Source organism: Salvelinus alpinus, chromosome 4 (assembly GCF_045679555.1).
Source record: "Salvelinus alpinus chromosome 4, SLU_Salpinus.1, whole genome shotgun sequence".
Classification (NCBI taxonomy): domain Eukaryota; kingdom Metazoa; phylum Chordata; class Actinopteri; order Salmoniformes; family Salmonidae; genus Salvelinus; species Salvelinus alpinus.
In genome coordinates this window covers 20499668-20512342 of record NC_092089.1, presented here as the reverse complement: position 1 = coordinate 20512342, position 12675 = coordinate 20499668, and the positions used below count along the sequence as shown (strand labels likewise).

The following is a 12675-nucleotide window of genomic DNA, read 5'->3' as shown; positions in this document are numbered from 1 at the left end:
CTCTCTCTCTCCCTCCTCACCCTCTCTCTCTCCCCTCACCCTCTCTCTCTCCCTCCTCACCCTCTCTCTCTCCCTCCTCACCCCTCTCTCTCTCCCTCCTCACCCTCTCTCTCTCTCCCTCCTCACCCTCTCTCTCTCTCCCTCCTCACCCTCTCTCTCTCTCCCTCCTCACCCTCTCTTTCTCTACCTCTCTCTTTCCTGTATTCCAAGACTCACCTCACCTGGCAGGCTTTAAATAGTGATGAGATGAGATAGCTGTGTTTAGTGTTCTTTAGTGATGATAGAGAGATTATCTCTTTAGTGATGATAGAGAGATTATCTCTGTCAACCTCAACAGTCGGTGGCTTCATCCCAAATGGCCCCCTATTCCCAATACAGTGCACTTCCTTTGACCAGCGCCAATAGGGGTCACTATATAAGGATTAGGGTGCCATTTAGGATGCATAGTAGCTGTGTGAATGTGAACAGAACAGGCAGCTAAGCCTGAACCTGTTGTCTGTGACTTACCAGCATACTTGGGCATGTTGGACTCATCCATGGACCAGAAACAGTGGTCAAAGGCAAACACCTGGGGGACAGGACGAAGAAGGATCAACACACACATGGAGGTAAACACACAACACACACACACACACACACACACACACACACACACACACACACACACACACACACACACACACACACACACACACACACACACACACACACACACACACACACACACACACACACACACACACACACTGTAAGCTCCTGTCTGAGCATGTTGTAGTGTATCTACCTAAAGGAGGTAGTGGGCCACTATGGCAGACACACACCTAGAAACACTAAGTAAGAGAGAGAGAGACAGAGAGAGAGATAGAGAGAGAGACAAAGAGGGGGGAGAGAGAGGGAGAGAGACAGAGAGGGGAGAGAGAGAGGGAGAGAGAGGGAGAGAGGGGAGAGAGAGGGGAGAGAGAGAGGGAGAGAGAGAGAGAAAGAGAGAGAGCGAGAGAGAGAGGGAGAGAGAGAGAGAGAAAGACAGGGAGAGAGCAAGAGAGACAGAGGGGAGAGAGTGCAAGAGAGAGAATGAGAGAGAGAGAGACAGAGAGGAGAGAGAGACAGAGACAGAGAGGAGAGAGAGAGAGAGAGGGAGAGAGGGGAGAGAGAGACAGAGAGAGGGAGAGAGCGAGAGACAGAGAGTGACAGAGAAGAAACCCTGATGAATGTTGTTGACTGAGGTAATGCTAGTTGCCGTGACGGGGCCTCAGCAGACCAGGGACTGCATCCCAAATGGCATCTTATTCCCTATGGGCTCTCTGTTCAAAAGTGGTGCACTGTACAGGGAATAGGGTGCCAGCCCAGATCCACTGTAGGGCAGCTATGCTCCAGGCTCCATGCTGGCCTGGTCTGTTTGGCAGACAGACAGTGGTAGTTGGATGTTGAAGTTAAATTAATTCATAAATCAGGGTCACGGCTCCACAGTAGACATTCCAGCTCCCAGTGACCCGTCTCCACGGCAACCCGGCTGGAGTCGTTCCTGGAGGTGCAGGCTGTGTGTATATTACACACAGTGTGTGAACTATTTGTGTGTGTGTGTGTGTGTGTGTGTGTGTGTGTGTGTGTGTGCCTGTGAGAGAGAGAGCCACCTGTGTCTGCTCACAGCTGTAAGTGGATGAATGGATGGCATAGAAATTATACTCTCTAGTCTAGGCCCTCTCTGGTCTAGGCCCTCTCTAGTCTAGGCCCTCTCTAGTCTAGACCCTCTCTGGTCTAGGCCCTCTCTGGTCTAGGCCCTCTCTAGTCTAGACCCCCTCTCTAATCTAGCTCCTGTCTAGACCCTCTCTAGTCTAGACCCTCTCTCTAGTCTAGACCCTCTCTAGTCTAGACCCTCTCTAGTCTAGAACCTCTCTAGTCTAGATCCCCTCTAGTCTAGACCCTCGCTCTAGTCTAGACCCCCTCTAGTATAGACCCTCTCTAGTCTAGACCCTCTCTCTAGTCTAGGCCCTCTCTAGTCTAGACCATCTCTAGTCTAGATCCCCTCTCTAGTCTAGACCCTCTCTAGTCTAGGCCCTCTCTAGTCTAGGCCCTCTCTAGTCTAGGCCCTCTCTAGTCTAGACCCTCTCTGGTCTAGGCCCTCTCTGGTCTAGGCCCTCTCTAGTCTAGACCCCCTCTCTAATCTAGCTCCTGTCTAGACCCTCTCTAGTCTAGACCCTCTCTCTAGTCTAGACCCTCTCTAGTCTAGACCCTCTCTAGTCTAGATCCCCTCTAGTCTAGACCCTCGCTCTAGTCTAGACCCCTCTAGTCTAGACCCTCTCTCTAGTATAGACCCTCTCTAGTCTAGACCCTCTCTCTAGTCTAGGCCCTCTCTAGTCTAGACCATCTCTAGTCTAGATCCCCTCTCTAGTCTAGACCCTCTCTAGTCTAGACCCTCTCTCTAGTCTAGATCCCCTCTCTAGTCTAGACCCTCTCTAGTCTAGACCCTCTCTAGTCTAGACCCTCCCTAGTCTAGACACTATCTCTAGTCTAGACCCCCTCTCTAATCTAGATCCTGTCTAGACCCTCTCTCTAGTCTAGACCCTCTCTAGTCTAGACCCCTTCTAGTCTAGACCCCCTCTAGTCTAGACCCTCTCTCTAGTCTAGACCCCCTCTAGTCTAGACCCTCTCTCTAGTATAGACCCTCTCTAGTCTAGACCCTCTCTAGTCTAGACCCTCTCTCTGGCCTAGACCCTCTGTAAGTAAGCATTTCAATGTAAGTCTACACCTGTTGTATTTGGCATGTGACAAATACAATTTGATTTGATTTAACTTAAGCTATTTTTCTTCCCAGGTAAAATAATAATTTGTTACTCTTTGATTTTCCACTGATAGGTCAAAGCGTAATGACAGTTTTCAAACACTTTCCAAAATGCTGAAAGAAAGCTTTGCAGTGCTGTCATTTCTTGGTGCAAAAACACAGCACTGGGAAAGCGTTTCTTCCTCTGCTGCTGCTGCTGGCCCTCACTCACTGGCTGGGCTGGCCCTCACTCACTGGCTGGGCTGCTGCTGGCCCTCACTCACTGGCTGGGCTGCTGCTGGCCCTCACTCACTGGCAGGGCTGGGCTGGCCCTCACTCACTGGCTGGGCTGCTGCTGGCCCTCACTCACTGGCAGGGCTGGCCCTCACTCACTGGCTGGGCTGGCCCTCACTCACTGGCTGGTGAGTGACTCACTGACCTGCTCTATGAAGTCATATGGGTTAGACCTGCTCTATGAAGTCATATGGGTTAGACCTGCTCTATGAAGTCATATGGGTTTGACCTGCTCTATGAAGTCATATGGGTTAGACCTGCTCTATGAAGTCATATGGGTTAGACCTGCTCTATGAAGTCGTATGGGTTAGACCTGCTCTATGATGTTGTATGGGTTTGACCTGCTCTATGAAGTCGTATGGGTTAGACCTGCTCTATGAAGTCGTATGGGTTAGACCTGCTCTATGAAGTCATATGGGTTAGACCTGCTCTATGAAGTCGTATGGGTTAGACCTGCTCTATGAAGTCATATGGGTTAGACCTGATCTATGATGTCATATGGGTTAGACCTGCTCTATGATGTCATATGGGTTTGACCTGCTCTATGAAGTCATAAGGGTTAGACCTGCTCTATGAAGTCATATGGGTTAGACCTGCTCTATGAAGTCATATGGGTTTGACCTGCTCTATGAAGTCGTATGGGTTAGACCTGCTCTATGAAGTCATATGGGTTAGACCCGCTCTATGAAGTCATAAGGGTTGGACCTGGTCTATGAAGTCATATGGGTTAGACCTGCTCTATGAAGTCATATGGGTTAGACCTGCTCTATGAAGTCATATGGGTTAGACCTGCTCTATGAAGTCATATGGGTTAGACCTGCTCTATGAAGTCGTATGGGTTAGACCTGCTCTATGAAGTCATATGGGTTAGACCCGCTCTATGAAGTCATAAGGGTTTGACCTGGTCTATGAAGTCATATGGGTTAGACCTGCTCTATGAAGTCATATGGGTTAGACCTGCTCTATGAAGTCATATGGGTTAGACCTGCTCTATGAAGTCATATGGGTTAGACCTGCTCTATGAAGTCATATGGGTTAGACCTGCTCTATGAAGTCATATGGGTTAGACCTGCTCTATGAAGTCATATGGGTTAGACCTGCTCTATGAAGTCGTATGGGTTAGACCTGCTCTATGATGTTGTATGGGTTTGACCTGCTCTATGAAGTCGTATGGGTTAGACCTGCTCTATGAAGTCGTATGGGTTAGACCTGCTCTATGAAGTCATATGGGTTAGACCTGCTCTATGAAGTCGTATGGGTTAGACCTGCTCTATGAAGTCATATGGGTTAGACCTGATCTATGATGTCATATGGGTTAGACCTGCTCTATGATGTCATATGGGTTTGACCTGCTCTATGAAGTCATAAGGGTTAGACCTGCTCTATGAAGTCATATGGGTTAGACCTGCTCTATGAAGTCATATGGGTTTGACCTGCTCTATGAAGTCGTATGGGTTAGACCTGCTCTATGAAGTCATATGGGTTAGACCCGCTCTATGAAGTCATAAGGGTTTGACCTGGTCTATGAAGTCATATGGGTTAGACCTGCTCTATGAAGTCATATGGGTTAGACCTGCTCTATGAAGTCATATGGGTTAGACCTGCTCTATGAAGTCATATGGGTTAGACCTGCTCTATGAAGTCGTATGGGTTAGACCTGCTCTATGAAGTCATATGGGTTAGACCCGCTCTATGAAGTCATAAGGGTTTGACCTGGTCTATGAAGTCATATGGGTTAGACCTGCTCTATGAAGTCATATGGGTTAGACCTGCTCTATGAAGTCATATGGGTTAGACCTGCTCTATGAAGTCATATGGGTTAGACCTGCTCTATGAAGTCATATGGGTTAGACCTGCTCTATGAAGTCATATGGGTTTGACCTGCTCTATGAAGTCGTATGGGTTAGACCTGCTCTATGAAGTCATATGGGTTAGATCTGCTCTATGAAGTCATATGGGTTCGACCTGCTCTATGAAGTCATATGGGTTAGACCTGCTCTATGAAGTCATATGGGTTAGACCTGCTCTATGAAGTCATATGGGTTAGACCTGATCTATGAAGTCATATGGGTTAGACCTGCTCTATGAAGTCATATGGGTTAGACCTAATCTATGAAGTCATATGGGTTAGACCTGCTCTATGAAGTCATATGGGTTAGACCTGCTCTATGAAGTAGTATGGGTTAGACCTGCTCTATGAAGTCATATGGGTTAGACCTGCTCTATGAAGTCATATGGGTTAGACCTGCTCTATGAAGTCATATGGGTTAGACCTGATCTATGAAGTCATATGGGTTAGACCTGCTCTATGAAGTCATATGGGTTAGACCTGCTCTATGAAGTCATAAGGGTTTGACCTGCTCTATGAAGTCATATGGGTTAGACCTGCTCTATGAAGTCATATGGGTTAGACCTGCTCTATGAAGTCATATGGGTTAGACCTGCTCTATGAAGTCATATGGGTTAGACCTGCTCTATGAAGTCGTATGGGTTAGACCTGCTCTATGATGTTGTATGGGTTTGACCTGCTCTATGAAGTCATATGGGTTAGACCTGCTCTATGAAGTCGTATGGGTTAGACCTGCTCTATGAAGTCATATGGGTTAGACCTGCTCTATGAAGTCATATGGGTTAGACCTGCTCTATGAAGTCATATGGGTTAGACCTGCTCTATGAAGTCATATGGGTTAGACCTGATCTATGAAGTCATATGGGTTAGACCTGCTCTATGAAGTCCTATGGGTTAGACCTGCTCTTTGAAGTCATATGGGTTAGACCTGCTTTATGAAGTCATAAGGGTTAGACCTGCTCTATGAAGTCATATGGGTTAGACCTGCTCTATGAAGTCATATGGGTTAGACCTGATCTATGAAGTCATATGGGTTAGACCTGCTCTATGAAGTCCTATGGGTTAGACCTGCTCTTTGAAGTCATATGGGTTAGACCTGCTCTATGAAGTCGTATGGGTTAGACCTGCTCTATGAAGTCATAAGGGTTAGACCTGCTCTATGAAGTCATATGGGTTAGACCTGCTCTATAAAGTCATATGGGTTAGACCTGCTCTATAAAGTCATATGGGTTAGACCTGCTCTATGAAGTCATATGGGTTAGACCTGCTCTATGAAGTCATATGGGTTAGACCTGCTCTATGAAGTCATATGGGTTAGACCTGCTCTATGAAGTCATATGGGTTAGACCTGCTCTATGAAGTCGTATGGGTTAGACCTGCTCTATGAAGTCATATGGGTTAGACCTGCTCTATGAAGTCATATGGGTTAGACCTGCTCTATGAAGTCGTATGGGTTTGACCTGCTCTATGAAGTCATAAGGGTTAGACCTGCTCTATGAAGTCATATGGGTTTGACCTGCTCTATGAAGTCGTATGGGTTAGACCTGCTCTATGAAGTCATATGGGTTAGACCTGCTCTATGAAGTCATATGGGTTAGACCTGCTCTATGAAGTCGTATGGGTTAGACCTGCTCTATGAAGTCATATGGGTTAGACCTGCTCTATGAAGTCATATGGGTTAGACCTGCTCTATGAAGTCATATGGGTTAGACCTGCTCTATGAAGTCATATGGGTTAGACCTGATCTATGAAGTCATATGGGTTAGACCTGCTCTATGAAGTCCAATGGGTTAGACCTGCTCTATGAAGTCATATGGGTTAGACCTGCTCTATGAAGTCATATGGGTTAGACCTGCTCTATGAAGTAATATGGGTTAGACACCTGCTCTATGAAGTCATAAGGGTTAGACCTGCTCTATGAAGTCATATGGGTTAGACCTGCTCTATGAAGTCATATGGGTTAGACCTGCTCTATGAAGTCATATGGGTTAGACCTGCTCTATGATGTCATATGGGTTAGACCTGCTCTATGATGTCATAAGGGTTAGACCTGCTCTATGAAGTAATATGGGTTAGACACCTGCTCTATGAAGTCATATGGGTTAGACCTGCTCTATGAAGTCGTATGGGTTAGACCTGCTCTATGAAGTCGTATGGGTTAGACCTGCTCTATGAAGTCATATGGGTTAGACCTGCTCTATGAAGTCGTATGGGTTAGACCTGCTCTATGAAGTCATATGGGTTAGACCTGCTCTATGATGTTGTATGGGTTAGACCTGCTCTATGATGTCATAAGGGTTAGACCTGCTCTATGAAGTCATATGGGTTAGACCTGCTCTATGAAGTCGTATGGGTTAGACCTGCTCTATGAAGTCGTATGGGTTAGACCTGCTCTATGAAGTCGTATGGGTTAGACCTGCTCTATGAAGTCATATGGGTTAGACCTGCTCTATGAAGTCGTATGGGTTAGACCTGCTCTATGAAGTCGTATGGGTTAGACCTGATATATGAAGTCATATGGGTTAGACCTGCTCTATGATGTCATATGGGTTAGACCTGCTCTATGAAGTCATATGGGTTAGACCTGCTCTATGAAGTCATATGGGTTAGACCTGCTCTATGAAGTCATATGGGTTTGACCTGCTCTATGATGTCATAAGGGTTTGACCAAACAACCAAATGATTTCTGATTACATAATAACTGACCACTCCATCCATTATCAATAATTCAATCAAAGTAATTCAGTGATAACATCATTGATTTAATTGTTTACTGGCATTTAGACAGGTTTAAAAAGGCTGAGATTTGAACACAGAGCAGCATACACCATACGACATCATACTACATCATACACCATCATACAACATACACCATTCATCATACAACATCATACACCATACACCATACGACCACATACTACATCATACACCATTCATCACACAGCATACAACATCATACATCATACAACATTCATCATACAACATCATACATCATACACCATTCATCACACAGCATACAACATCATACATCATACAACATTCATCATACAACATCATACATCATACCACATTCATCATTCATCATACAACATCATATAACATTCATTATACAACATACATCATACAACCTCACGCAACATACATCATACACCATTCATCATACATCATACAACCTCATGCAACATACATCATTCATCATACATCATACAACCTCACGCAACATACATCATACACCATTCATCATACAACATCATACAACATCATTCATCATAGAACATACAACATCACACAACATACATCATACAACATCATACAACAGGTTGGACTGTGTCATGACGTTGGCCTGTGGGTAAGGTTTATGATCCCCCCCATAAATACCTTTCTCCCTTCCCTCTCTCTCTGACTCTACGGAAGGACTCTTGAATAGCCTTTGTTAAACATAGAGAGTCTGGGAACATCAAACAAGTGGAGGGAAAGGAACCATATTTCGGTAATAGAACCAGTTGAAAATATGCGTTGGTACTTAATGAATATGATGTCAGTTCGGTTGTCATCTGAGACATTATGACTGATGACAGGACGACATAAACTGTATCTGGGAAAGTCTACACATTCTAGTTATCAGATTCACATGGAATTGTTGTGCAATTCAAATGTTTAAATATACAATTATTTGTGAAAAGATTAAATCTAATTTTAGCTTCCAAATGAGAGATTTGGGTTTTCATAAGGTTAGGGCTCTGCTCAATCAGTGGCCTGCCCCTGTGAAGAGACTTGGGTTATAAACTATGAAACACACCCTTCTTTCCCTCCACTATATAAGCCCTTGACGAAAATGTAACCTTCTGTTCTGGGTACATTAGGGCGACGGTCCGATGTCAGAAGGATTCAGATAATAACTACAGAACGAAGCCAACCTCAGCGTGAGCTTTGGTTGAGAATGGTATGAACTTTGAACTCTTATTCACTACAGAAGTGATACCTTCTAGCCGTTGAGTTTGCAGCGGCCGCTGTAAACGTGGGCTAGGAAAGGACGGACAGAGTATCCCGTCTACCACACAACAACGACACTACAACGTATCCCGTTCACCACCAGAGACACTCTTCAAATGACAAAGGACTCACAGCCTTCCATCTACCACCAACCTATTGAAGCGCAGCTCAGAGTAAATATTTATTGCATTTTCCTTTTCCAAATGGGCGGTAATTTAGAATGCATAAGATTCTGTATTTACGATAGAGACATCGCTTCTCCCTTTGTTCTTCAGTCTTCCCGCTCTTTCACTCAAACCCAACCCCCTTTCCTTTGTGTAACCAGCTGTCATATCTGCTCCGTCCGCTAGGGACGTTTTCCTTTATGACGTAATTTGTAATCAATGTATGGTTAATTCTGTGTATATGTAATTCTGTGTGATTAGTTAGGTATTTAGTAAATAAATAATTAAACCCAATTTTGTATTGCTGATTCAACTTGTTAGCCAGGGTTCGTGAAGATAACCAAGAATTTACAACTTTCAGATGAGACTGAAATAAGGTGACAATTAATATTGACTGCTATTGATGTAAAATATTACTAGGTCTTTAAGAGTTTATTCGGAAGATAACTGCTCTATAAATATTATTTCGTGGTGCCCCGACTTTCTAGTTAATTACATTTACATGAGTAGCTCAATCAAGTAATATTAATTACAGAGAAAGGATTTTATAGAATAGCATGTCATATCACTTAATCCGGCATAGCCAAAGACACGACAACTGTGAGTACTGAGTGTGACCTCTATTTATCACACACACACACACACACACACACACACACACACACACACACACACACACACACACACACACACACACACACACACACACACACACACAGACAGACAGACAGACAGACAGACAGACAGACAGACAGACAGACAGACAGACAGACAGACAGACAGACAGACAGACAGACAGACAGACAGACAGACAGACAGACAGACAGACAGACAGACAGACAGACAGACAGACAGACAGAAAGACAGACAGACAGGACAGACAGAAAGGACAGACAGAAAGGACAGACAGACAGAAAGGACAGACAGACAGAAAGGACAGACAGACAGACAGAGAGAGAGAGACAGCAGACAGACAGACAGACAGCAGGCAGGCAGGCAGACAGACAGCAGGCAGACAGACAGACAGCAGGCAGACAGACAGACAGCAGGCAGACAGACAGACAGCAGGCAGACAGAGTTTTAGGGGAAACTAATTTGAAGTTGTATTCAGGACTTAGCAGACCAGGCAGTCATTTCTGCTAGAGTGCCTGGTTAAAGCTCAGAGCACAGATATGAATCAGCACGATGAGACACGGCCCCACGACTGAACCCAAAACCCACCCCAGAATGTGTTCAACTCTGCTCCTGAACGCCTTTCAACTAGTCACCATCCACCAGAGAGAGTGTGGGGACGGGGGTAGGGAGGTGGTGAGGGGGAGGTGCACTCCAACAATGCAGCTTTGAACACACACACACACACACACACACACACACACACACACACACACACACACACACACACACACACACACACACACACACACACACACACACACACACACACACACACACACACACACACACACACACACACACACACACACACACACACACACACACACACACTGGGCCAGTGTTCCTGCTCATTCCTCCCTCTCATTGTGGATCTCTTTGTGGATGTTCACCAGATTTGAGAGAACTGACACGTTCACACAGACGTCTTTCTGGCTCCCCGCCGCTGACCAACCAGACCACTGACAACCCAGTCGTTACACCCACTAGGGCTGGACGATATATCAAATTCATTACAATGTATGTTTTTGCGCGATATTTCAAATGCCTGTATATTTATTTATCTTTACGAGCGTTTATGTCCACTTGTTGTCTTTTTGGTCTCGTGTCCTTCGCTCCTTCTCCGCTGTGCACCTTCCCATTTACACCAGAGATCTGTATATAACGACCAGATCCACGTCTCCGCCCTAACAATGGGAGTCGTTGTCCCAAAGGCGGGAAGGCAGGCGACAAGTTTAGGTTGAAAATAAACCCATTGAAACGCATTTGGGTTAATTTTGGACAGATTTGACCGAGAGCAGAACCTCTCGCTTCGCATATTCCTCTCTGTTTACACACCTGTCATCCTCTACTTTAGACAGATTAACTACATGTCATCCTGTACTTTAGACAGATTAACTACATGTCATACTGTACTTTAGACAGATTAACTACATGTCATCCTGTACTTTAGACAGATTAACTACATGTCATACTGTACTTTAGACAGATTAACTACATGTCATACTGTACTTTAGACAGATTAACTACATGTCATACTGTACTTTAGACAGATTAACTACATGTCATCCTGTACTTTAGACAGATTAACTACATGTCATACTGTACTTTAGACAGATTAACTACATGTCATACTGTACTTTAGACAGATTAACTACATGTCATACTGTACTTTAGACAGATTAACTACATGTCATCCTGTACTTTAGACAGATTAACTACATGTCATACTGTACTTTAGACAGATTAACTACATGTCATACTGTACTTTAGACAGATTAACTACATGTCATACTGTACTTTAGACAGATTAACTACATGTTATCCTCTACTTTAGACAGATTAATTAACTACATGTCATCCTGTACTTTAGACAGATTAACTACATGTCATCCTGTACTTTAGACAGATTAACTACATGTCATCCTCTACTTTAGACAGATTAACTACATGTCATCCTCTACTTTAGACAGATTAACTACATGTCATCCTGTACTTTAGACAGATTAACTACATGTCATCCTGTACTTTAGACAGATTAACTACATGTCATACTGTACTTTAGACAGATTAACTACATGTTATCCTGTACTTTAGACAGATTAACTACATGTCATACTGTACTTTAGACAGATTAACTACATGTTATCCTGTACTTTAGACAGATTAACTACATGTCATACTGTACTTTAGACAGATTAACTACATGTTATCCTGTACTTTAGACAGATTAACTACATGTCATACTGTACTTTAGACAGATTAACTACATGTCATACTGTACTTTAGACAGATTAACTACATGTCATACTGTACTTTAGACAGATTAACTACATGTTATCCTGTACTTTAGACAGATTAACTACATGTTCTCCTGTACTTTAGACAGATTAACTACATGTCATACTCTACTTTAGACAGATTAACTACATGTCATCCTGTACTTTAGACAGATTAACTACATGTTATCCTGTACTTTAGACAGATTAACTACATGTCATCCTGTACTTTAGACAGATTAACTACATGTCATCCTGTACTTTAGACAGATTAACTACATGTCATCCTGTACTTTAGACAGATTAACTACATGTCATACTGTACTTTAGACAGATTAACTACATGTCATCCTGTACTTTAGACAGATTAACTACATGTCATCCTTTACTTTAGACAGATTAACTACATGTCATACTGTACTTTAGACAGATTAACTACATGTCATACTGTACTTTAGACAGATTAACTACATGTCATACTGTACCTTAGACAGATTAACTACATGTCATCCTGTACTTTAGACAGATTAACTACATGTCATACTGTACTTTAGACAGATTAACTACATGTCATACTGTACTTTAGACAGATTAACTACATGTCATACTGTACCTTAGACAGATTAACTACATGTCATCCTGTACTTTAGACAGATTAACTACATG

General features: G+C 43.7%; 1 protein-coding gene across 3 annotated transcripts in view; it reads right to left on the bottom strand.

Moving 5' to 3' along the window:
- Positions 1-12675, bottom strand: part of LOC139572993 (kinesin-like protein KIF13A) — a 154023-nt gene that overhangs the window by 75395 nt on the left and 65953 nt on the right. For all 3 annotated transcript variants that reach the window (XM_071395939.1, XM_071395940.1, XM_071395941.1), the window contains exon 4: positions 508-568. In XM_071395939.1, the coding sequence (XP_071252040.1) occupies positions 508-568 (61 nt within the window). The remainder of the gene's footprint in view (positions 1-507; positions 569-12675) is intronic.